The following is a 27155-nucleotide window of genomic DNA, read 5'->3' on the forward strand; positions in this document are numbered from 1 at the left end:
GAATCTTACGCAACTAAATTCTATTGACGTCATGGCAATCTTGACGTAATGCTAATTAAAAAACGAGAACGAGGCAGGTACACAAGGAAGGACGTTGGCCATTGTTGTCCAGAGTCAGGCTCGGCGCGACGGCGCGCTGAGCAACCACACAAACGGTTTGTTGTTCACTCGTATTCATGAAACACGCTGCTATGTTCTTTTAACGACTTTTCTCTCTCACCTCCGCATATATACCACATAAACCACACAGTTCAAGCTCAGTTGATAGAACATTTGACGCAGTTTCAAGAGTGCAAGAGTACGACGATAAGGAAACAATTCTTCTTGTTATCAGATGGTGCTCAAGTTGTGTGTGATTTTTATACAATTGTTATATATTTTAGATGCAAGTCATTTTAATATCACTAGATCTGACTATAGCAAAGTCAAACACGCTAACTTATTACACTAGTATGTTGTTGTGTTGCTTGGTTGTTTTTCACAAAAAGTGCAAGGCCGTCCAGGGTTCATTTAGCTTTCTTTCAGTAAGTCTGAACATAAGAAGTGAGAAATTTAAGTGTCATATGCGTATCGATAAACAGATCAAAGTCACCATATTTCACGACTGCAATGCTATCGACAAGCACACCTTTTTCTTCACACCACAAACTAACTCAAGCGAAATTCAGATGGATAAGTACTTATTTGCTATTTTTCCTCTACTACACGCAAATGCTCCTTTTCACAAAGAGTTGCTAAAAATTGAAATTCCCTGTCGCCACACTTGAAATATGCACCAAGTTTGAACAGCTTCAAGAACTCTTTAGACAATTGTCCAACATTTGTCACTCTATTTTACAGCTTTAGATGTTAACTATGTTGTCATTTGCTTACAACTCAGATCCAGACAATAGAGGGGATGTTAAACAGGCCGTGACGTCAAGACTAATAGCCGGTCCATACTACTACTAATAAGCACAGAATTTAAAAAAATAAATCCCGCCCTATCGACAACTAAATATTCTATAAAATATAATTTTCCCTATACTTACACTGATTGTATATCCTTTTCTCTGTTATGTTAATCCATACAAGAAAGTTTAAATCGAATTGAAAAGGTTCGAGGAATGCACGCAAAGCTGATGATCCATTGTTTGAAAAGCGATCACATCCCACTCCCGTTTCTTTTCAATCCGCAGGTATCATGATTAATCAACTCTTGTTTTTGATACTAATTTGAATTAATATCATGCAGGTTTCATCGCAAGTCTATAACTAATGTATTAATGTGGATGGTTGTGTTATTTGTCCTACCAGGGTTGAACATTGCTCCTGTCTAACGCTACTACCTGGAAGCATGCGTTTCTTCTGCGATGGCCACTCTCAAAGCAAGTATTAAGTAAACGCAATTAATACTCGGTGGCATTTTTAAGATGGTGGTTGTGGTGGGGAGGGGGTCGGCTTTCATCTCTGGTGTTGCAAGTTTGAGTACCTAAACATTAAACATGGCTCTGAGAATTCAAAATAAGTTAATTTTCATTAAACTAAACCATAGCTCTCGCTATGCAAAGAGACTCATTTTTCCACTGCCTCAGAAAAGTAAGAAACAATGTATGAACAGAAATATATTTAAACTATATCAGTTATTAAAATCTTTCATAACCACTTATTTCAAAATCTAGGTAGTTGCAGCTAATCCCCATTCACCCTGATATATTTTGTGACTACATTTATAAATATTTGTTCTTGCGTTCTTTATTTTCCTAACATATCATTTTGCATCCATCGTTTTTCAACCATGTGTTCCTATATGCCTTATTATTCCTTGCATGTATTGTGTTTGGAGCTGCCTTTGTGGAAGTCAAACATGCTTTAAAACAGCTATTAGTATTCAAACACTGTCTACAAAGTGTACACATATAATACTGCAAATAAATAAAAAGGATAGAAACCGGCCAGCAAACGAGTTTTAAACAAGGTGCTGCCTCAAACACTTTCAAAATTTTCAAATGAAATGTGAAAGATTTATATGCTATGACTGTACACAACATATGATGTCAGATATATCAAAAATGATTTAAGCAGATTTCATTAATAAATCTGGAAATCAGTAGAATTTAAAGAATCTCTACTGCTCTTGATATACTAACATCTTAACCATTCAATTCATAAATTAAAGAAAAGGCTGTTAGGAAACCATCACTCCAACTTTTTCATAATCTGGGAAGCCAGTAGGCGGTATCCCATTGACGTTTGTGCTTTGTATTTAACACCTATAACTAAAGTTTGCAGCAAGGCTAGCAGCATGCTGTAGTGCCTTGGATAGGTTAAGTCAAACACATAGTAAAACTGCATTAGGTAGAACAACCCTGTAGGTATTCCAGACCTTGGATCTAGTTGAAAATTGACACCATCTGCTGTCACAAACAGTTTTTCTATGAGGTCCTGTCCTTCATCATAAAAACATACAAGACGAGGTGCATCACCTGCAGATGTGAACAAGTGATCTCCAATCTCATCACCTGAAATATCCTAAAATGCCAGACAACAAAAATACCAAATTAGAGAAAATAAACTTTATGCTGCTTAAGTTATAGTGCAGAAATTTCAGAAATATAGATTTTATACATAATGTCCCAACCCTGCCTTTTGATGCATTTGCTGCAAAACGGGCTTCCCTATCATAAATTTGATTATCTGTTTATGATGATATACTCTCTTTCTCTTGCCACACTCACCTCTTGCCCAACATTAGTGTTGGACAAATGGTGGCAAAATAGCAAGTTGGGACTATAAACACGCACACATATACACACACAGATTATTTTAAAAAAGCGATAAAATGATCGAATGAATGTCAGTAACAAACTGGCGTCGCTGTATCAATATAATGAAAAAGAAAATGTTTTCCAGTTTACTAAGAAACTAAATGAAAACGTCAGAAAGATATGATCATGCCTACGACGAACAAAAATACCTACGTTTTTTACAATCAGTATGGATTGCCTGCCTCCGGACTTTCGCCCCTGATGCCACATTGTTTTTTTCTCTAGGAACATGACCATTGTTATGCAATGGCTGGGAACCTGGAAACAAACACTGTCAAATGTAAGCTCTCATTTATCAAATCTGATAACTGATGTACGAGGTACTGTTTTCAGCAGTTTGTAAAGAAACATTTGTAAAGAAACCTAGAGATATTTAACAAAATATAACAAAACAGGTTAGTAATCTACACACCTGTGAAGCTGCAGACTCTTCAATGCCAGCTAATGTCATTGCTGCCTTTACAAAAGCTGACATTCTAGTTGTCATGTCAGCAACTGCTTGCTCTCCAAATATTTCGCAGAATTCATGAAATATCTAAAGGAAGAAAATGATATGGCTTATTAGATTAAAAATGATTTTTTACCAACACTATAAAAGCTGCATCTTGTGTAGATTAGATCCTATTACAACAATGTTAAAATTCTCTATTATATATTAATGAAAGAGGGGCAAAGCAATGCTTGACAACAGAAAAGTACGGCCCTATGAAGTGGCATGTACACAACTCGCACAAACAGTAAAACACTCCTTTTGTTGTTCCTGCCTATTCTTTCTAAAGTTGTTCACAAAAACCACTGGCGAAGGTCATTTTAACAATATTTTTGTTCCAAAATGTATAGCCAGATTTCAGCCACACTAAGCAAAATGATGCAATAATGTAGAGAATGGATTGTCAGTTTCACATTTATGGTCTGACTTCATGATGAAGAAAGACACTTACAAAAGCTGTGTCATGGAGGCATGGATAGTGCTTCAACACCTCTGTAATTGAAGAACTGTGTATTAGTTGGTAACGATGCTTTTTGGTATTTCTCATCAGGAGTTTCAGGTGATCAGTATTCTTTTCACTTTGTTGCCATTCTTGAAGAAGCTCCTTGCAATGCTCCTCTTCATCCTGCGCTGCGAAAATCGGCTTACGTTTCATAGCCGCCACTGGTCCTGAGCATGACCTGGCACGTTTTGATGGAGAGGCTGCAGCTGTTCTAGGCATGCACTGAGTAGCACCTTGACTTTTATTCTTCAGTTCCATCCTCATGTGTCTAATCTTTTGGGAAAATGATTTTGTGAAGCTAAACTGCAAGAATAATTATAAGAAAATTTATTCCAAAAATAGTTTCAGCAACTGTCTGCCAAATGCTCCAGGAAATACTAACTGAAGCTCAAGTGGCAAAGTTGTTTTTTAATATTTAAAATAATCACATAGGCCTGAACTTAAAGATGCATGGCAGTAAGGCAAAATAAACTAAAGAAAAAGGGCTTACCCATGGAGTGGTTCCACCCACCAGAGCAATGGCAGGATACTTTTTACACATTGCCATGCCTATCTGCCTGTACTGCTCAGCAGTACGTAAAGTCTCTAGCTTCAGCCTTGCAGCATAGTAATGTGCTGCTTCACTTATCATGCGAGTCCACACAATTTCTGGTCTGGGATGTACGCCAGTCAGGTTTTCTTCTACATATGCACTAAAGGTTGGTAGGGAACAATTCTTTAGTGTCTCTATGGTCCTTTCTTGATCTGCATGAAACCATATTGAAAATTCATGGCTGAAAGTTTCATCAGACATGCAGCATAGCCAAACAGTGAATGCTGTTTATGTTCATATATTATGATTGATAAAATAATACACTATTTTTATTTTGCAGCCTTTTTTTCAATAACTCGTCCTTACAAATATCATTGTTTATTCAAATACAAGATACTATTTGCTAACGATAGGCTTATTTTGCTATATGCATTTAAATATTTATTCTTTATTGCCTCAAACATTGTGCACTCTAATGTGAACTCGATTCTGTGCCTCACAAGTCTTCATACTGTAGGTAGTAGTGCAGCAGTATAACCAAACTTTAGTACTTAATACTTTTCTGCTGTAGAAATAAGTGGAAAAGCATAACCAATTAGTAACTCTCCCAGTGTTACAAAATCGAAGGCTAATTTTTACATAATGTAAAACTTTTTCTTACACTTGGGAACAGTTGTTGAAGAACTAGTCTTGCATCGAAGGGAAGATAAATGCAGGGCATCAGATGGTGTAAAACAATTGGCTGCAAGGCCTGGATCAGAAATAGAATTAATGACAGCAAGGGATGGAGAATTTGTAAGAACACTATCAGAAGTAGCTAAAGCGGAAGTGACAGCATTTGTTGCTGAGTAGGTCTTATCCTCTGGCTCCATTTTCATAAAGCTGCTTGGGTACCAACAGTCGATAATATAATCAGTAGAAGCAGAGGTAGGTGCAGAATTTGTGTTGGCAATGCAAGCAGGGACAGCAGTAACAGCAGCAGGTGCAAAAGGGACAATACAATCAGCTGCAGAGACTGAACAAGAAGTGTCTTTAGGTTCCACTTTCATATGCTGTAGGTTGTTGGGGTACCACCTCTCTCCTGGCTGAAGTATAATAAGTGTTTTTCCACTGAATTCTAACATCACCTCTGTTTCATCTATGGTGGTTCCATCTTCCTCTAGTACCACTTCTGCCACTAGTGGGAAACCCAGCTTTTCTCCACCTGAAAAACATGTTCAATAAACAAGGATTCTAAAAACATACTCCCTCAAATTTTTTAACCAGTAATTTATTTCTTCCCTCCTCCCCCAATATCAGTTATGGGTTCAAGTCTGCCAAAATAAACCAGTCGTCATTGTCATACTCCTTGAAATGGTCTTCATTTCTTTTCCATTATAAATCTGTATTTTTTTTTTTAAGTCATCTGTACAGCTCAAGTACATAAAAGATCATAGCTTTCCCTAATCAGGATTACCATGATAAACCTAACCTATTACACAGCAATACAGGCTTCTATAGATTTATATGCTAAGTTTAAAAAAAAAACCTATCAAAATCTTAGCGTAAGCATTTATAGGATATTGATAGGTTAAATAGTTCTTTCATTCCAAAAGGATAAAGAGTATGTTTAATTTGATCCCTGATCTTAGACACACTATTACTTTCTTAACCATCTAGTGTATCATACTGACTTTTCTTGACAAGTTCATCAAAGGTAAAGGCTGCAACAGACTTCTTTGAGGTGCGAGAGACATTCCACACTTTGTAGACAGGCATCTTGATGCTTTTTGGACAGTAATAAAAGCCACTTTTTAATGGTACTCTCATTTTTAATGGTCTGTTGCTTCAGTTCCAAAATTTATTGGATCTTAGCCACAGCAAGTATCTATGAGTATGAATAAGCAAACAACAGCATATTCAGTCTCTTTTATCATGATTGCAAAGTCATATTATGATCAGATGAATACTTTTAAAAAAGCATTTTGACATTTCTTGTCAATATTACTCTAAAGTAGGGGACTAACGTCTGAAAGTACTGAGAAAATACTGTAAGTAAAATACAATGAGCTCACTTGTAAGTAGGGAAATGTAAGTATAAGTGCTGTTGTTATTATTAGCATAACAGTTGCTATCACTACCATTATAAAAACAGTACCATCTTTTTATCTTGCCACTATCCAAATATTGGGCAAGAAGCAAAGATGGATACAAGGAAAAGATACTTAATGAATGGTACTGTTCATTACCACTGTTCTACTACAAAACGTGGTAACATCTGAGAAATTCGAAGAAAGCAAAGAAAAGGATTCAAAGTGTGCCAGATTTCTTAAGGGAATTATGAAAAGGAAACAGAAAATATCGAGACATTAAGTGTAAAAGTATTTACATTGACCAGCACTTAGAGATTAATAATCATACTTAACAATACATGAGATTGGATGTCACTCAAGAACAGAGTGGTTATGAATTGTATCTTCTAAAGCAACATTCAACAAAATGTTTGTTTATATGCTATGGGAATTAAGTAATGCATTTTACACCAGTTCATAATGTTGATTACAGTGTAGTTTCAACAAAATCACTTAAAATGTTTTTAAAATTTCAAACTGGTAAATACAAGGTTAGCAAAAATTATGTGGACACTTAAATGGCAGAAACCATTTATTCACAAAATATACATCATATGTGTAAGCTGATTTGCAGGATGATCTCAATCTGTTTGCCATCATGTTCAGCACACACAAACAGAAAGCAAGCAACAGTATCATTTAAAGCTTGGACACACATTTTGAGGGAAATAGATGATACCACAGTCTAAATTAGTGTTAACATATAATGTTTACTAACCCTGTATATTCAAAGGCAAACATTATTGTCCTAAATGAATGGATGTACCATATACTTTAACATTTCAAACATAATCCATAACTATGTAAAACATAATATCAAAAGAATGTACTATTTAAACTGTCTAAAACAAACTACCCATCCTTTCATTTTATTGCCCACAAATAAAGCATCAAAAACCTCAAAAAAAAATGTTTTTAAGCTCTGATTTGGAACTGCATACCAGTTGTTAGTAACAACCTGCAAGTGTTGCATCGGACCAGACAGCGTTAGCTAAAGCTACTCATGCATGCAGTTATTGTCTTCGCCTTGCATGTATACAACTAAAGCAACTTTTGAAAAGTTCGCACTAACATATTACCTCTTTTTCAATGCATTCTCTTATATAAAAATAAAGATTACATTGAAAATGAAGGAAAATAAGGTAGAAGACGAAAAATTCCTGTTTCAGACCGAGAGGGACGTTCACCACAGACCGCCAGCAGGCGATCAAGGGAGCTCACCCAGTCACAGTGTGCAAGGCTGCACACCACAGGGGTTCTGGTGAGGTTCGTTGCTTGTAGGAATCTGGCATCTGAACAATCCTCACATATATAGACTATATAGTCCATCGTCAGTCCAGCATCTACCTCCACTACACTACAATCAGGACCAATATAGAGTAATATGCTTATAATTTGCCATTATCTACATTTCATTCAGTAATGTAATATATGCATGGTATATAGACTGCAAACATTAGCACAAGCTTAAATAGTGCACTAGGATCTATACATCACTACTTGAGCATAGAGTTAATTGTTTGCACGTGAGTGGTTTGTAAATGAGGAAGAATATGACACTAAAGGATCAAACTTATTTGTAGTAGCCCGTTCCATGGAAACAGTTCCCAAAGTGAGGAATGTTACGTCAACCTTTCTTTAAAAGAAAAGGAAAAATTCTAAGAATTAAAAAAATATTCACTGACCAAGGCCAGGCCCCCTTCACAGCCGCAGGCCTGGGTACACCAAACCCCCCTGTCCCCCTACCCCCAATCTCACCAGGCCTGATTGAAAAAGTTTGCTCAAGATTTAAGGTCTTCACCTGAAACAAACGACGGGGACTTCACACGCGAAACACTATACATGTATATATAATGAACGGATATATATCTATGTTCGACTATATGTGAGTCTTGTAATACAAGTTGTACGGAAAAAAGGAACCGATGGTGTGAGATTCTTTAACACATGCAACTTCGTCCGTCTTCGATGCTTTGATCCTCATATAGTTATGGCAACTGCTGATCGAAAGCCTGTTTACACAGGCTCGACGAGAGGTAGGAGCAGGTACACTCGAGGCTATGTAGATATTGCCAGTCGAATGATAACTTGCAAGCACAATTGATGATTAATACAAGGTGGCCCTGAAAAATCGTCTGTCCCGGTTGCCCGTGCTGACTTTCAGAAGCCGTGACGTACTTGCAGTTTAATTACCTTCAGCGAATTAGTTGCCGGGTTTGTTTCGCCGAACCTGTATCTAGGTTCAGCTCGTGAAACTTATTGTAAATATGTTTAGACGCTGCAAATCGATGTATCGGTCAATTTCATAATACTGCTCTACAGCTGATTGGTTTAATTTTTGGTTGAATAGCTTTAATCAAGTAATAAATCGACACAAACGGGTACACATGCAGTTTTTTTTTTCTTAATCGTAAGGGATCGAGCGATCAAGCAGTAATTCATTATTCTGTTATCTCATTTGTACTCAACGCAAAGTATCAGTCATGCGAGCAATTGAAGGACAATCTTATATATAAAAAATATAAATTTATTTGATTCTTTTGCAACTAAATATATGTGGAGCAATGAACTACGCAGACAAAGATACACAACTCCACGTATGACTAGAAAACGTCAGTGAGAGTTTCTTTCCCCTTTGGCTCTTGTGACAAGTAAATGTCAACTCGCCTGTAATGGGGGACAGCGGAAAACCGTAAGTGAAACAAGGCTCTCTTCACAATTAAGAACTAGAAGGGAATTTATTTTGAAATATTTTCTTGTAAAATACTGTTCAATAAATTGATATACGGAATTGTTTGGTAATTAGTACCTTCCGCCATTATTATAATATAAAAAATATCAATATCAATTAGTATTTACATAATCTGAATAGCAACTATATAGTCTCGTAAAATTTTGGTCATTTTACTCCGTCGTGCATGCGACTGTTCAGTTGTTTTTTTTTATTTGATGTAATTGCATAGTCTGTGTGTAATTTGTACTTAATAGGTACGTTTGAGTGGCATTCTCATACCGATTACGTGCGTTACATGACAAGTCATCGGCATCATATTTGTTTATATGGCTTAACAGTACATCAAAATAAAAGTGAACGTCAACGGTGACGGATGCTGAATTGGTGCGTGAATATTTGTATCAGATGAATCGTCCAGCCTAACCTGGTGAAAGGATTATCGAGGATTTGATAACTGCGTTGTCATACGTTCACGCAGATATTTTAACATTAATAACAACCATAGTATTGCGACCACAGATTAATGCATCCGGATAAAAGATTAATAGAAACCGCATGAATGCCTGTGTGTGTGTGTGTGAAAGAGAGACTTGTGATGTTTATAAACTTATTATTTGTGACTTTAAAAGAGTAATTTATATATGAATGAAAAATCTTGTTGCTACTATGGTAACCAAATTAAAGCATAACCATACATTGTAACTTTGATTGTTACTCAAACAGACGTAAAAATTAAGACACTTCCACAGAAGTCTAAAACTGAACATGCTATACTAGTCATTGTTTTTACCTGACATGAAGCTTCCATCAAAATATTGTCTTTATATGGTTGGCTTTGCTTCTGAATTACATGTGACAATTCCATGTTCTCTTTGAATGGTTGTTTGAGTTTCACATTGTAAAATGTCAGTTCATGTTAGGTCGCCTAAAGATTGTTTATAGCTTGCACATGTAGGCAGTTTTTTTTTTACAATACAACTTTATTAATAAGTGCAATTCCAGGTAGTGCTCATGTGCTAACAGTATACACTTTACTTCCTCCCTCCCACACACTATATATATATACACACACACACATACTCCCAGCAACAGTGAGATACAGTTGTGACCTTAGGTCACCTCAGGCTAATACAAGACCATGGCCAGAAGAATTGATCAAGTGAATAGCATGTGGAAAGAATGAGATGCCATGACATTTGGTTCTGTATACCTGCAGCGAGACCACAGGGGTGAGGGAAAACTTACATGCCGACTCACATGTGTCACGAAAGCATTTCCTCTTTATCATCTGAAGCTGTATTTGCCACTGGGGTCATCATGATTAAACAGCAAAACTTCAGACTTGAAAATATACTTTAACCAATTCATACCTCAAAGCAGGAAGCCTCAGGCAGAAAGAGACAAACACTGATTTCCTAAACTTTTTCCACTGTCTGATACTCTGTATGTATTTTGGGTGATATTTCTCAGTTTTGTCCTTGCTCTTTTAGTCTTTTGAGGAGTTAACATGCCATATAGGCATGTTTTACTTACTTCCTTCTTGATGTATTGTGAATAAGTTATGAACTATGGTCATACCTTGGCACTTTACCAAAATTCATGCTGGAAGGCTGGTTAAGCTCCTGACAGCTTGGGTGCTGAGCACTTTTTTTTTAACTGGTTCCAACAACAACCTACCTTGTCTGTATGGCATATATGAAAAGATGGGTTTAATTCCAGCTATTTGTTTTTTTATTTTATTTATCCACACTTATAGTAACCTTCATCTCTTCAGTTATTTGAGACCTTTGCTATATTATCACTTTTACTTTTTCCACTAAATCAGCACCTTCAATGGCCTCTTTATTTTCAGCATTGTTGAATTTGTTCACTTAACCATGCCATACACATGTCTTTTTCTCACACAATGCAATAAGGTCTTTTTTTATTATTTTAGTTGTTCTTAATGTTTTCCTTCGCTTTCAGCACTAGAAAGTTTCTTGGTGTCAGGATGACTGTATGTTTAAATACATATATTTTAAAAAAACCCACCAGGACACATGTTTACTACTTGAAATTGATGCAAAAAGAGTTGCTTTTCCTTTTCTTCCAGTATGAGGGCGTTTGAGTGCCAAGGTACCACTATAATAATAGCATGTAGCTGGTGTGTTCTGGAAGTCATTTTTAAAAGTGTTAGCTTTAGATAAGTAGAATATGACATCACTTTAGCTTTTAGGTAATTTTTAATTACGGAACCTCAGTTTCTAAGTCCGTGGTTGCACTAAAACACAAATGCAAGAACTAAACTGTGACACATTAATTTTATGTTGCAGAGCAGTACATACAACAAGATTGTACATTGATGTCAGAGACGACCAGTGGCCTATTGTGTACTGCAGTGACTACAACATTAGTTTCTTGGGCTTAGAAAAGCTACATCCATTTGATGCTGGAAAATGGGGACGTGTCATTGAGTTTCTTAAAAGTTTGTGAATTTTCAAAAATATATTTAGTTTTCTCCCAACCTTTCTGTTTTTATCATTTTTGTCTTCCATCATTTTTGTTCAAATGCCTTGCTTCATATTTTTATTTATTTCTTTTTTTCATTCTTACCTTATGGTGGTTTTTTTTTAAGGGGGAAGGGTGTCATTACATCATACTTAAAACTTTTGTTGTGAGAAATCATCATGTTTCATGTAAGCTGTTACCCTTATTATCATTCCCTTTGCATGATAGTATTTGAGAGCCAGTGACCATTCTCACAGTAATATGCAACAGGAAATAAGGAATAACCTACCTCAAGACCAAATCTCTCCAAAAAAGCAATATACACCTGTGCCATATGACTGCATCATCATCATCTTCATCGGTCACCTCAACGAAGTTAAAAATCATACTAAACATTGCATAAAAAGAGACAAGATAACAGGCTTCACCATCACCAAGCAAGTATTCAGCCACATTGAGATATCTCCAACATAAACAGGACCTACACTAAGGCTTTTTGATAGAATGTGCCTTGTAGCTTTGTGGGTGACCATGTGACATCAGTGCCAAAGTTGGTGGCATATCAACATGGCGTCCTAAATCAGGGCTAAAGGACTGATGGTTACGATTGATGGTATTCAGTTTAAAAAAAAATTATGGCAGCTGATAGTACAGAATGGAAAGGATATACACTGCAAAGAAATTTAAAAAAAAACAATTCAGTCTCAGTGAAAAGCTTCACCAGACATATCCAACAGCTCTGAATGTGACACAAAGCAAGGCTATTTCCTGAAAGAAGATGCAGCTATAAATATGCAATCCCTGGTTAACAAATGTATGACTTAACAGATAGTCGCGCTTACAAATTAGCGTCCACAAGACTTATCAATTGAGATAGGAGTTATAGACAAGCGGTTCATAGTGATTAACATAGGAACTAGTTTGATATGTTTTTATTATTGTGTTTAAGATGTTTTATAAAATTTGAAAGTGTTTCTGAAATGTTTCATGTGAGCAGGAAGGTAAAATATTTGACTAACTGATGCTAAGGACAAACCATACATTTGTGTTTTGTATTGCATGCAATTTTGGCTTAAGTATGGTCTCAGGAATGTAACTTGTTCTTAGTCCAGACACCACCTTAGTGTTTCTTTAACATGTAAATAGTAAGGTAATGTAATAAAGTATTGATTAATGATTATTTTTTAAACTTTATTAGATTAACAAATGTTATTACCATATTACCATTATTAGAATTTCACAGGAAATGAATTTGTATTAAAAAAATTCAGAGGCAGGAATGGTACGGGATGACACATTGGTGGTGCCTGTTGAGGCCAGTGAGGAAGATCTAAGGGTGGTGCACTCATCAGGCTATCTCTCTAGTTTAAAGGTAATTATTTGACATGTACATACATTTGTTAAACTTCTCTTTTTTTCAGAAGTATCACATAGGGGCTGAGTACTTATTTCCATCTTCCAGAAGTTGAAAAAAGGATCTAAGTACTTATTTCTGTCTTTGAGAAGTATCAAGTAGGGCTTGAGAACCTACTTCCAGAAATATCTTGTTGGGACTGAGTACTTATTTCCATATTCAAGAAGTATCACACAGGGTTTTATTATTTAGCTTTTCAGATTTACTGGGTTTCACAGTTTGAGAGTTATCATGCTCATCATCACAGTTTGAGAGTTTTCTTTGAGAAAGATATTGTGATGTTAGGGCCATATATTTTTGCATTTAGAAGCTTAAAGAAAGTTGATTTTGTCCAATCTTTAAAAATAATAAACATACAATGTTTAATTCTTTCATTCATGCATTTATATATATGTTTGTGTGCATGTGTTTTCATTTATACTTGTATTTATATGAACAAGTAGTTTAATGTCTATTCAGATTGTTGTAACAATGAATCACTTTTTGACTAAGATGTTTCAGAAGGTTGTTAATTCTATATGCTCTCCATGAAATCTGTTCACAGTAAATTTTTACCAAAATTTTCTAAGTGGTCTAGCATTTTTCTCGAATTGTTAGTTTCTTACAAATGTACACACAAAGATAGTGGAGCTGTTCTCATCGTACTCAGCCAAGCCTATGACCCCTCAGCTGAACTTGCAGTCTAGGGCCGGGTGCACAGTTGTGATGATGTCAGTTAAATATTTTATACAAATTTTAGAAGATTACGTAACTTAAACATCCAGTTTAACATGGCCATGCAGCTGGCCTCAGGCTGCCTTGGATAAAATAGTCTTTGAAAGAAGCATATGTTAATTTATATCCATGAGGAGCATACATTCTTATAGCCAGTTCATGATTCAAATGAGATGCAAACAGGTAATGATGTGAAAAAAAACTGCTGATATATTTTCCTATGCATTTACAATAGGTAAATAATAAAAAAAAATTAATGAACACAGAGTAATTTCACAAAATTTGTTCAGCAGAGCAGAATGTGAAAGGTAAGAGCCTGTTGGCAAAGATTAGGCTTTGCCAGTGTGGTAATGTGGCCCATTAAAAAGGCCCTTAAACTAATCAGGGATTATTATTCTTGTGTAAAATCCCTGACATGTATTTACAGATAAGTATTATTTAGAATTTGTCAATAAAACAAAAAAACAAATACACATGCATATGACAACATTTCTAATATTTGTGATGTTTGGTATGGACTCGCAGCTCACAAGTATTGTTGAAGGAATAACAGAGGTATTCTTTATCTGTGTTTTATTGTGGATTTTTTTGTGGTCACTTTGTATTAGAATGTGGATATACCACTCCCTTAATGAGCTCATGAAATACTGCATCCCTGCATGTCAGATCACTACAGTCCTCATGGGAGCTGTTTTAGGAGTCTGTCCACTCAGCATCCAACTGAAACCTTTTATCTATGCTTTTCTGACAGCAAGTCTTATGCATTCATTCAAACGTCAAGATTTGCTATGTAAATAATACCAGATAAGATTAAGTTTAAGCATTTGTTTGATGCTTTAACACAACCATATTTGGATTTTTATTATTTGATAGAATAGTTTCAGCACTGAAGACTTTAAAAATTTGGATCCATTTAAAGTCTTTTTAATTTTGTTTTGAGTAAAAAATAAAACTGTCTTCAGGAGAAATTTGCAAATCACTTGATGCAAATAAATTTGATAATGAAAGTTTTGATCTATTTATTTTTAATGAATTTATTGTGACAGATTTTTGGAGAGCTTTGATATTATTAGGATATAGGGATCAAGTGCAGGCTAGCAAAAGTAGCATTATTTCATCAGTGCTTCATTTGATTAACAGTAGAGCATATAGAGATGGGATTTTATTTCAGTGCTTCGTTTGATCAGCAGTAGAGCATAAAAAAGGCATTGCTTTCTCATTCAATCACCTTTCATAGAAACATTTAGTTTTAAAGAAAAGGGACTAACAGCAAATATTATAGCATTAAAGGGTATTTTAGATATTTGGCAGTTTTTGTAATTAGCCATTTTTTCCCTTGCTATCTTCTTTTGCTCTTTTTATTAAGTGTGTTACTCTGTGTGTGTTGGGGTGGGTGGGTATTTGGCTTGGGAGTTATTTGAGAAGTACAGAGGAGGATTGTGAAAGGGATATGAGATACTGTGAGAACATTGAAATATAAATACAATAAATGACAAATATCAAATGAAAAAAGTATTTCTATGCTAAATATTTGAAATAAGTTGTTAGATATCAAAGTATTTAAACAAAATAAAGTCCAGTAGCCAATAGTAGCTGTATGGTGGAGTGAATGCAAGGGATCTTTAATATCTAGAGCACAATGAAAGGCAGAACCCAACCCATTTCTCTTGTTTTTACCTTCCCTGATAAATCAGGAGTTCATTTATTTCTGTTGAGAAACCAAGGTGAGTTTTCCTGTTAGATGTCAGTGATTTTGCTCAGGTCAAGTGTACAACTCACCAAACTACAATGCCAGAGATATTTACTTGCTTTAAAGAGTTTCCTATTTTTAACATTTCTATATACTATCAAAGTAACAAAGCATGAAAGGGTTTATGACAATCTAGCTACTGTAGTATTATTTATAATAGTTTGATGCAATTTGTGAGGTGAGGGTTGGGGGGGATGGAGAAGACCAGTGGATCCACTTGCTTGTAGGATCCTTGAAATACAGTATAGGAGTATTAAAAAAAAACTCAGTTTCATATATGTATATAACTGAGTGTCATATGATGTGGTGTGGACCATAGTGTGTACCCCAAATATTGGCACTTCGTAGCTGTATGCATTTCCTTGAGCAGTGGATGCCAGAGCCCATTATGGCAACTCAGCAGTCAAAGTATTTTCTGTGATCGGGGTGTGCTGCTTCCTTTGTAAATTCATTCATTCTATAGGTAGTGGTAATGTTGTTATGTCCTGCTGGGAGTTAGTTGTATTATATACAGATTGATCATGCTGCAGGCACAGGACTATCTTCCCTTCCTTTTTTTCCTAACACTGCTGTCCACTAAAATATGCTTCTGCCTGCTGAGCTGTCATGATGAAGTATGTTTGTATGTTTTTAGTTTTTAGTTTTAATAAAGTCTACATCGACTGGTTGAATGTTCCATACTAAATATTCACATGATGTTTTATTGATGAGCAATAGGTTTTCGAAAGTGTTCATAAGAATCACCCTGTAATACTATGTATTGCTTATAGTCATATTTTTGAATGCATTTTGTAAAAATCTCTATATACTGTACCCAGATATTGTACTTCATTTTAATCTTCCTGCATAATACTATGGAATGATTTATCTCATACATATTGCCAGTGTGATTATGATGATTTTCTTGCTTGATTAAAGCTAGTGTTGCAGTAGACATTTATCAGCAGAGTTGCTGTCAGTTTGAAATCATTTCAAGAACTTGCTGTAGTGATGATAATAGTTTTTGTTGCTAACTTTGCACAGTTTCTTGTTGTTAACAGGGAATAATCATTTGATGTTGATGGCTTGCTTTTCTTTTTGTTTTGACATTGCTTTCAGTATTAATTGTGCATTGAGGGAAAGTTGTTGCAATTGTGTTTTAATCAGAAGAAATGATCATGACATACAGTTAAGAAAACATCACCATACATACATTTAACTGGTAACTTTGTGACTTTTGATAACTCAGGCCTCTTTCATGGAAAGTATGGAGCATATCTATTTTAATTTATGGAAATTAATATAAAGATATTTGTAGATTTTTGTATATAGAAATTTGAAAATTGAACTTTTAATGGGCTAATGTTTGATTATTAATTTTTCCATTTACTGTGATTAGCGTTTCTAAGACATGCATGTGCATATTAGAAGTGTCGTTGGTTGCTGTTGTGTGTGCATGCGCATTAGGGAGCACTTTCCATGCATGAGTATTTCAGTTCTAATAATCAGATTCAGATGTCTGAAGGATTACAACCTGTTGGCTCATGAACAGTAGCATAACAAAACTCTAGAAGTCTTTCTTCTTTATCTTTTCCAAGCATTGGTTCTGTAGAATGTTATCAACTACCTTGTGTTACAGGTAAGAACAAGAATCGACAAGTTCTTTCATGTTTTGAGATTTGCTAGAAAGTAGATGAAAAAATCATTCAAGTAAGTGAACAGCAAAAACATGTTACCATTAATGGATGCTGGACTTAGAAAGCAGCTAATGAAATTGTTTACCTCACATTTCAGTGGAGTATCACTGTTGCGGGAATCACTGAGGTTCCTCCAGTGGCGCTGCTTCCCAATTTTATTGTACAGAGAAAAGTTCTTAGGCCTTTGCGTTTTCAAACAGGGGGTACCATTCTGGTAAGTTATAATGTTCAAAATAAGACAAAGTGATTATATTGACAAGACTCAACTCTTTTCAGTTCCAAGTTTCTTGCTCTGCCACAAAGTAGCTGTGTTTCTTTTTATTAAATTTTTGCCTTCTAATCTTCAAATGAACTGTAAAGAGTTAAGGTACATGGACATAATAATGTGGATTTATATAGTTCATTTCTTTACAGTATGCTCAATGCACTTAACACAAACAATATCTTTATACAGATTAAAAATGCTGATGAACACACATTTCTTCCTATAAGTTTTATGATTTTCTTCTCAGCTGCACCCAGCTGACCATGTATTTTTCACATTTGCTTCTTCACATGTGTTGTTCACAGGCAGCCAAGCTAGCTGTGGAGCGTGGGTGGGCACTGAATGTTGGTGGTGGATTCCACCATTGCTCTGCAGACAAAGGGGGTGGATTCTGTGCATATGCCGACATTACCTTGGCATTGCGCTTCCTTTTTGACCGGGTTGAAGGCATTGCAAAGGCCATGATTGTTGATCTAGATGCTCATCAGGTGGGATGGATTGTGTTCTTACATTCAGTCTCATGTTTTGTAGCTAGTACTACTTTACTGCTTTATCGCCAAGCACACCAACACATTTGGATATAGCTTGTTTAAGTGAGATTTGTTTCAATTTTAACCCTACCAGACTGCTGTACCGATTTTTTGGTAATTTCCAAATCTACCGCTATACCTAATTTCGGTACTTGGCCTAGTTCGTGAAAATGCTCAGGAGCCCAGGTATAGGGAACAGTTAGGTTCAGGGTCTCAGGTCTGGTAGGGTTAACAAACACCCAGTTATTTCACAACAAAGAGAATTCAAATATAGAAGCGTTCCAGGCATTAGCATGAAAACAGTAGATTGCCAAGAAACAGATAATTGTATCTTATTGTTGCTTGACTTTTGCTGTTACAGCATAATCTTTTTGATGGTATTTATATTGCACAGTTACCCCTCTTGTAGTGTAAAAGCTCCAGCAGATCATTGTGTTCTTGTCCTTTACTACATTTATGTGTTACATGGGAACAGCAGGTTATATCAGTGTCACTGAGCATTGGGGAAGGAGCTGCTGGTTTTGTAATCAAGCAGTAATCTGTTTTACAACTCTTCCAAAAAACAACCCAATAGTCACTCCAATCATTCACACACGTCTGTGCAAGATCAGTGTTTCTTGTTTGTGTATTAAATAGAAGGGCAGGGAGAATATTTAAGTTGTTTGAACTTTGCACAAGTTCTCTCTTAAGGTCAGTTGCCTTTCATGTGCCTGCATGTTTTAGTGCATGTTTAAAAAGCCCTGGTCACTTAAAAGTCATAATTAAAGATGGGTGTAAAGCATTCTGAAAGGCCTGTACTTAAATAAGATAGCATGTATCATTCTGTGTTGTAAAACCAGATTTTTCTAATAGTTTAAAGAGGTTGTTGGAAGTGCAAGTGGATTGTTTTGTGAATATGCTGTTGAAATGATGAAATGTTGACTAGGTTGCACATTAAGTCAATACATTCTTGATGCATTACATTTTTTTTTAAAATCTAGTTTTGCTTTCATGCTGTAACAGGGAAATGGCCACGAACGAGACTTTATGAATGATGAGCGTGTTTACATCATGGATGTCTTTAACAGAGGGATTTATCCACATGATGGTTTTGCAAAGAGTAAGTTCTTTTTATAATTAAATATAGATAAATTTGTTTTTAGGGCAAAGAAATGTATCTAAAATCTTTTTTGAAAGAAAATGAAGTGCAAGCTTGTACAAATTGTTATGGAAATATGTAGGTGGAAAATCTCTTTATTTTTTATGAAATAATTCAGATTATGTGCTGGTATATTTAATACTTCATGTTTTAAATACAAAAATTATCATTGATGGTATTGCAACTTGTGGTTGCTATTTAAACCAACAATAAACAGCTGCTATTTGGATTATTTAGTAACAACTTTTTCAATAGTCAGTAGATGTGTTAATCATAGATATACTTACAATATGACAATGTGATTTGTGTGTATTTAGATTTTTGGATTTTTTGGCAGTGATCTCATCACCTATGCAAATTTTAGTCATCTTGGTATTATTTTTTTACACTAGTACATGAGAAGAACTTTGAAAAGTTTAGCAGAATCATAATTTAAGAAAATAGGTACTAAATATATTGATGCTAAGGAACAATGGTACCATGGTAACAATCAGGAGCAAAATCACAAGCTCAGAAAATGAAGCTCATGAAGCTGCTTTTTTTTAACCTTAACATTATAATTCTTGTGAATTAACCATCTATTATATTTGTCTGATGTTAAGTTCTGTTAAATAGTTGGACAAAACCATTTCTCATTTCCTTTATCATGGTCCAACAGTGATATGGTTAGAAATAAATGATCTTTTCTATTGAACAAACTAGCCTTGGGTGTTTAGTGATGCAGTAATACCAACCACTTTTGCATCCAAGTTTGCATGATGACCATAGTCAATAGTTTAGTCCTTGCTAATCTTTGAGGAACATAGAGCCGCAACAACACCTCTCCAGTGGACCCAGTTTCGGGCAGTCCCCTCAGTTGGACCTATGTGGCTCCGGCACCTTTGCCTCACTGTCTACTGTTCTTTTCCAAGTCTGCTTTTGCCTCTCAACTCTTCTCTTCCCCTGAGGGTTTCAGTCAAGTGCCTGCCTAGCAATGGTGTCAGCTGGTTTGCGCAGGGTGTGTCCTATCAGCCCCATTTGCACTTTTTTGATGTCTTGGGTAGTGGCATTCTGGTTAGTTCTTTTCTACAGGCTGTTGGAGATCTTGTCAGGCCATCTTATTCCCAGAATATGGCGTAGGCATCAGTTGGTAAAGGTCTGCAGCTTGTTGTTGATGGTGTTTGTCACTTTCCAAGTTTCAGAACCATACAGTTGGACTGCCTTCACATTTGGTTGAAGATGCGGGTCGCACAACATATTCTTAAACTGGCCTTGTTAAGAGACAGTCAAGCTGAAGAAACAGGGTATTTGATCATCTAGTTAACACTGGGTAGGAACTTTTTCTGTCATTTCAGGAGCGATTAGGAAAAAGGTGGAGTTGGAACACTTCACTGATGACAGAGAATATCTGCATAAAGTGCACAAGCACCTGGAAGAAGCGCTCGTTGAGTTTACACCTGATATCCTTTTATATAATGCTGGCACAGACATATTGGATGGCGATCCACTGGGCTGTCTTTCCATTTCACCGCAGGTGAGAGATTAGCTTGCTACTTCGATCAGTAGTAGTTTTCTTGAACATTCTCACATTGTTACATAGTTAAGGGTTTCATTCAGACAATTTGGATTTCTCTTTGTCATCTGTGTTAGATGATGAGATTTCATATTTCAGTCTTAAAGATCTTAGATTGATGTTTGAGCCCCTTACTGTGCTGGGGTGTATGCCCATGTGTTATGTATTATTACCATCACAATTGTCAGGCATGTTTCATGTAAACAGGAAATAATTTGTTTTTATTATATTGGGGGATGCTGTTCATGTACTTAAAGTCAGAAAATGGGTTAAAGGCAAAAATGAGGATAGCACTTATGTTGGTTTTTTAATAATTTTTAATTATTGATATAGGTAAATAAACTGCATTAATTCTGAAATTTACTAATCTTTGCAAAGGGCATCATAGAAAGAGACCAGATTGTCTTTGAGAAAGCTCGTGCCAGAGGAATCCCTATTTTAATGGTGACGAGTGGAGGCTATCAACGTGCAACAGCTCGGATTATTGCTGACTCCATTCTTAACCTTCAAGAACTCAAGCTTATCAGTTGTGATGAAGCTGAGCAGTCCCACTCTTCATCATCAGGTAATGAAAGTCTTAATTTTTTTTTGTTGTCTTGCTGTAAAGGCATGCCCAGAGATGGAACATTATCGGCAAGGTGTTTGTATGTCATGTTGGATGTTTTGTTCATATCATTTCATAATTATAGAGGGCAAATAGCCTTTGTTTAAAAATTGTACCAGGCCCTTTTTGAGCAGGTTTTTCATTAAACTGCATTTTTTTAAAGTGAAGATTAAAGATGTTTACTTATATTTCGCGATCAGGTTAAGGTTTTTTCCTGTTTTAATGTTTTTCAGCTTAATTTAAAGAAAAAAAAAAAAGTAGACACTTTGTTCAGATGGTCAGGAACAGTGGTTTTAACGTTGAAATTTCTTCAAGATTTCAGATTCCCACAAGCAATGGCGTAGACTTTGCATTTGCAATCTGTAATGGCCTGGCTTTGAAGAAAATACCTTAGATCACCTGGTGTATGTATGGAAATGTGAAACTGAATAATACTAATAATAATATGTGCACTTGTATTGAGCAGCATTGTGACCAAGATAGGTTGCACTCTGTGCACTGATCAGTAAATTATTTATCGATAAATGAACATTCGGTAACAGACAGTGGACAGTGAGATGCGCATAGGCACAACTTAAAGATAAAGTCAAGAGTAAAATGTAATGCAGTATTATAGTTAGAGGTAGGAAGGGATATAGGTACTATAAACAGTATGGAGATGGAGTTGTTATAGAATGGTTTACATGACAGACAATATTGCAAAAGGAGTTGAAGATAGAAATTCATGGATAGTACTCAGTGAAAAGATATTTCAGATAAAGTTTGAACATAGCCTTCAAGTTCAAGTAGCAAATGTGATGTGGAATAGAGTTCAGCTGCTTAGCAGCACAGAGGGAGAATGTCTGTTATATGTGACTGTCTTTGTAGGAAGGAGGGATCGAATGAGTGAAAATTTTGAGTAGGAGTGTGGACAGACAACATTTCGGTAAAGTAGAGAGGGAAGGAACCATCAAAGAATCCAAAAAAATAGAATCAAAGAATACAAGCCTGTCAGTGAGAAGACAGGTAAAATCGCATAAGCAAGGTCACAGTTTATAAAGTTGATTGTTGAGAGGTTAAAGTACCAGTGTTCTAAGCAGGAAATTCATACACAGCACAATACCCCTGTGGAGCCGCTACTTCACCTAGGTGACCTCACTGTTAAATGGGTATCTAACCTCTTCTGAGGGTTGAGGAAAGAAAGTTAGTAAGTGACAGGAGATGGTCACCTCCTTTCACAGAATAGCTGGATTCCAGATGGTGCTATCTCAAACACCTCACTCATCAAAGATGAAAAGGTGTCAGAACTTTTTCTTGACAGTTTGCGCTATCCACTTGCTTTAGAATCTGAACTTTCTAAGATCACACACTGAAGATCTTTCATGACAAAATATTTTCCCATTGGTTTGGGTATTGCAACTTGTCTGCAGCTCCTATTCATCCTTTTGCATGGAAGTAAGGACATCATGCAGTTAGTTTATTTTGCCCCTTTCTCTTCTTTGTCGAAGTTAATTAAAAACATTGACACAGAGGAAATGGAGAGGTTAGTTGACACTTATTGGAATATCTTCATCCTTCATTTTATGCTTACTTTGGGAGAAAATGACAATGACAATTCTTTAAAAAAAGGTTAAATGAGAGCTGAAGACATTGGAAATACCTGTCTTCGAGATTTAAAAACCAGTATGTACACTGTGGGAAGTGGGCTTGAAAGCAACAGATGACCAACTTTCATCAGTTCTTAAAGTGCAGAAATAGTTGTCATCTACATTCACAGCTCAACTTCCTATGTACAGATGAGCAGTCTCATGTGCAAAGTAAGCTCTGAAGATGGTAACAACACAGCTGATGTGATAATAAGGTAACAAAAAAAAAGGATGGACTTTGGAATCTTCTTTAGGTTAATATATTTCTATTGGTTAGAAAATCCAAGACAAAATATATGAGATAATTGTTAAATATTGTGGAGTAAATCTCTTACATGTTCTTCTCTCCAAGAAGAATTTTTGACCAGGGCCATAGTTCTGAAGCAAAGAGTAAGTTGTTTCCCCTGGGCAAAACTGGGAACTCACAGAAAGCAGAGTTATAAAACAGTGTCTAGAACCTGCACACACTACTTCATATTTCTTTATCCCAGGGCAACTTTACCACTGCTTTATAACTACAACTCCAGAAGTAAAATAACATATTCTGGGTTTAGACACTGCCTTATAATTTTGGAAACAAGATGCTCATCCTTTGGTTCCCCCACTTAATAACTTCCACCACAGGAGTTGCTTCCCAAGACTTCTAAGCTTGTTACCATTGTTAATTTTCTGTTGCCACTAAAGATGACATGCAGATGGCCATTTGACTAGACTTGGCAAATTATTTTTTTAAAACTTCCAAGACTAATTGTTTCTTTGAATAAATAGTTTTTGTTTGAGCAATGCCTTAATTTCTTCGAGTATTTACTAGAGGACTATGTGGTGGTCACTCTAATTCTTATTAGTATAATCTGGGGCAACCTGGCTGAAATTGAGGTGTCCTAAATTTTTCAATAGTAGTAGGATGTTTGATAGTTTGGCAGACACTGCTCTTTTCAGTGTATAGTCATGTCATTTGGTACAACACGAAGAATCACCGTTTTTGGCAGTAAAGTGTCTTTCTTTGAGTACCTGCCAAATGATGTAACTGCTAGTTCCCTCCCACTTTGCTGGGTGGCCCAGTGGTGCACCCATGAGCACCCTTTCACCAGTACAGTGAAGGTTGGCTGTCTTGGGTTCAGCTTTTGTCTCAGGCATGCTTTTCTTTCTGTGGGTGTGGCATTGGTTTACAGGACTGGATGCCTTGCTTTGATATAACCTTAGTTGCTGGCTCCCCCACCCCCAACTTTGCTGCAATGGGTCTCAGTTGAAATTTCTAGGTGAAAACTAGAAAAATCACTGGTCAGGCAGGGCAGGATGATTGTGAATTGGTCATTGGGTCCCTATTCATCCAGCCAGGAATGGACAGCTGGCATTGCTGTGACTAGTCGGGTCACCTCCATATAGCCTGTCATCTGATAGTACTGAAAAATAATTTTCTATCTCAGCAGAAAAAATTTCCTATCTGTAGAATTACTGATACTCAAACTTGAAAATTTATTTCAGATCTTTTCATGCCTTGGTTTGAGTAACACTTGAAAAAGAAAAATGTAGAAATCCATAAAGTGTCATTTTCTGTGTATGGACAAGAATTGCTTAAACAGTAACATTATTTAAAATAAAAATTTTGTGTTTCATCAGTGTTGGAGAGTAACAAGCTTGGGGCCCTTCCGCGCAGTCGCAGTGAGAGTTTGGTGTCACGACTACGCAGCTGTGTGTCACATTCCTCGACGTCCCAAGACCTGAACAAAGAGGACGAGAGATATTCTGTTGACAAGCCGGATTCACTAAATGACAAAGGCTAGCTTTAAAAAGAATGTTGAATGTATTTCTTCAAGTGACTTACTTTCTCTGTTGACTGTAAGGTCTAGCGCATTGTTAAAGAAGAGTCAAACCAAAAGCAACGCAGAATTACACATTGGAAAATCTGTAACTGTGAATACTAAGGTCAGTACTAGGAGATGGAGATACATAGAGGAGGAGGAAGAGCAATGTGGATTTATTTTTTAAAAAAGGACTTAAATGGGCTTAACTTTAGGATGGGAAGTGGATAGCCAAGTGATTAGAGCACTGGTGTCTGAACTGAGGCATGATTGACACCCATATGGTAGAGCTAACTTTCCTCAGTTGATCAAGCTGTTGGAAATAGGTACCTGACTTCAGAGGGTTGGGGAAGGTAGGGCAGAGAGGGAGAGAGAGACATGGCCATGAGAAAAGTGAGGTCTCTAACATCTCATTCCCCATGAGACCTGAAAAATGGTTAGGGAATGACCTTTAGGATAGGTTTTGGAGAAAAATAAAATGATAATTAACTGATAAAGAAAAAGCAATATTTAAGCATAGACATACAGTTGGTGTTTTATTTTTAAAATGTATATGCCAACAAGATAATAAGAAATATAAACAATTATTAGGCTATTTAGAACTTTGGAGTCTTGAGTGTGGAAGGTAAAGTGCAGTTTTAACAGTTCAGATGCATTTAAACACTAGTTTCAATTATGCTGCCTGTTGGAAATAGCATGCTTTGTATATTCAGGTTCAGAAGTGGGTGTCATAATTAAGTGGCACATAGTAGTCATAATAAAGGTTGTTTTTATAGTGCCATATCCCAGACCTACAAGCTCATGGTGCTTTAAAAATTATGCTAATTATAACAATAACAATAATAATCATGATAGGGAGAAAATGAAGAAGCCAAGGCAACAAGAAAGAACAGGGGATAATATGTGGAAATGGGAATAATAATGTGTAGTGCTGTGTGATTAATAACTGAATGAGTAATAGTACTCCATTATCCAACAAGCAAATGAAATTAAAATAAATGCATAAATTATGGGGGGAAAAACTTGGAGACAGAAGAAAATGGAAGACCAGATTTGTCTGACTCGCCTGGCGACACATTTCACCATCAAAGATTTAGAGTTTAGATCTGCAGTTGTCATAGGAGAAGTCATTAGAAAGATCAAGAATGCTGAGGATAAACTTCCACAGGTCTCACAAGCTGTAGACAGTTTTGCTGTTAATATTAATAGTACCTGGAAAGTGAGAAGCCGATTATTCTGCATTTCTTCTGTACCTAAAACTGCCATTCAAGACATCTGTGACATTTTAACAACAAAAGTAACCGAGCTCATTCAAAGAATTAAGCTAAATTTGGTGAAGCTTAATGCTGATTATTGTAAGTTAGGTTAACCGAAATAATTTGGCTATCCTCCAGTAATTTAAGTTAATACTATAAAGATAGTTTGTAAACTTGCAACAAGTGCAGGTTTAATTGGAGTAAATGTTTTTTGAAGTGCAATATTTGCTCACAAATCTGTTTCTACAAATTCCGATTATTTTGGTACACCAGTGTTAAGGGGAAATACTTTTTTTTATCAAAGACAGCAAGTAAATCATGAAATGTATTTTGGGGGTGAAGGATGCTTTGGAATGTAATGAAACTTGTCAACAACAAAAAAGAAACAAGCAAGTGCATGCACATACAGAACATTTGAAGCATTAAGTGCTTTCTTTTTATAGTGGGGATGCTGTTTACAAAGTATCACAATCTTATCATCCATCAAGTTTGTTGCTTGTCCAGAATGTCTGGGATTTTTTTGTGTGGCTGTCTATTTTATTATGTAAATAAACACTGTAATCAAATGAGTGTTTTTGCTTGAGCATTTTCTGTTAGCTGAGTGCAGTTATGGAGACAGCAGGGGAGAGATTAATACTTTTCTTTCTTCTATTTTTGCATAACTATAATCACACTCATGTTGAAGATTTCTATTATTTTAATCTTGTGCAAAATACTGTGACCGTAAGCAGATATGGCAGGAGGAGGATTGGTGTTTACGCCAAGCCAGCTACTAAAGCTATATCATGGCAAGGCACCCAGGTCTGTAAAGAGATGCCACATGCAGAAAAAGAACAGGGTGCCCAAGATGAGAGTTAAGCACAGGACAGCCAACCTTCCCTATATTGGTGGCAGGTACTAACTGTTGCGCCACCCAACTGCCTCCAGAAATGGCAGGAAACAACTCACAAAGCTGATATGTAAGCAGATAGTATATACTAGTACTCATGATGCTGATTCAAGGGACTCAGGTGTCAAGGGACAGGTTACAAACCTGATGAGTGTGGTCTACTGAACAACAGCAAGTGCTCTCCATCTAGCTGCAAAATTTTTGAATGTCAATACTCTTATCTCATGAAAACATACTGCTACAATAAGAATTTCCTAAGGTCTCACTATTAATGTAA

At 36.1% G+C, this 27155-nt stretch overlaps 2 protein-coding genes across 10 annotated transcripts; one reads left to right on the forward strand and one right to left on the reverse strand.

The window, feature by feature from the left end:
- Nucleotides 1–60: 60 nt before the first annotated feature.
- On the forward strand, nt 61–26558 carry LOC112571800 (histone deacetylase 11-like). 8 transcript variants are annotated; one of them, XR_003100887.1, is made up of 14 exons: nt 61–155; nt 1297–1367; nt 3033–3087; nt 7612–7708; nt 11489–11640; nt 12935–13035; nt 14317–14346; nt 17315–17431; nt 17788–17970; nt 19015–19111; nt 20485–20663; nt 21081–21267; nt 21622–21710; nt 24552–24686. XR_003100887.1 is itself a non-coding variant. In XM_025251097.1 (14 exons), exons 2-13 carry the CDS (start codon nt 1353–1355, stop codon nt 23111–23113), a joined length of 1245 nt encoding a protein of 414 aa, XP_025106882.1. In that variant the 5' UTR covers nt 61–155; nt 1297–1352; the 3' UTR covers nt 23114–23146; nt 24552–24685. The 8 variants fall into 8 exon arrangements, 5 of the variants coding, with proteins under 5 accessions (XP_025106882.1, XP_025106878.1, XP_025106879.1 ...); XR_003100886.1 differs by having other exon boundaries at nt 21622–23146; nt 24552–24633; XR_003100888.1 differs by lacking the exon at nt 24552–24686 and adding an exon at nt 23082–23113.
- LOC112571799 lies at nt 1592–7659 on the reverse strand. Of its 2 annotated transcripts, none has more exons than XM_025251091.1 (8): nt 7522–7659; nt 6005–6096; nt 4993–5535; nt 4290–4543; nt 3749–4102; nt 3220–3342; nt 2961–3065; nt 1592–2511 (listed from the first exon to the last, which is right to left on the reverse strand). In XM_025251091.1, exons 2-8 carry the CDS (start codon nt 6087–6089, stop codon nt 2179–2181), a joined length of 1797 nt encoding a protein of 598 aa, XP_025106876.1. In that variant the 5' UTR covers nt 6090–6096; nt 7522–7659; the 3' UTR covers nt 1592–2178. The 2 variants fall into 2 exon arrangements, with proteins under 2 accessions (XP_025106876.1, XP_025106877.1); XM_025251092.1 differs by having other exon boundaries at nt 7563–7636.
- Nucleotides 26559–27155: the final 597 nt, after the last annotated feature.

The sequence above is a fragment of the Pomacea canaliculata genome, linkage group LG9 (assembly GCF_003073045.1).
Source record: "Pomacea canaliculata isolate SZHN2017 linkage group LG9, ASM307304v1, whole genome shotgun sequence".
NCBI classification, from domain to species: domain Eukaryota; kingdom Metazoa; phylum Mollusca; class Gastropoda; order Architaenioglossa; family Ampullariidae; genus Pomacea; species Pomacea canaliculata.

What these genes read in the sequence shown, in the direction of transcription:
- LOC112571800 (XM_025251093.1), top strand. An exon ending in GGAAACAAACACTGTCAAAT is followed by an intron (nt 3,088 to 7,611) that starts GTAAGCTCTCAT and finishes TTCCTGTTTCAG; the next exon opens with ACCGAGAGGGACGTTCACCA. An exon ending in TTGATCTAGATGCTCATCAG is followed by an intron (nt 17,971 to 19,014) that starts GTGGGATGGATT and finishes ATGCTGTAACAG; the next exon opens with GGAAATGGCCACGAACGAGA.
- LOC112571799 (XM_025251091.1), bottom strand. Translation starts at nt 6,089, where the DNA reads ATGCCTGTCTACAAAGTGTGGAATGTCTCTCGCACCTCAAAGAAGTCT. An exon ending in GCCTCCATGACACAGCTTTT is followed by an intron (nt 3,343 to 3,748) that starts GTAAGTGTCTTT and finishes TTCTTCCTTTAG; the next exon opens with ATATTTCATGAATTCTGCGA. An exon ending in CCATACTGATTGTAAAAAAC is followed by an intron (nt 2,512 to 2,960) that starts GTAGGTATTTTT and finishes CTGGCATTTTAG; the next exon opens with GATATTTCAGGTGATGAGAT.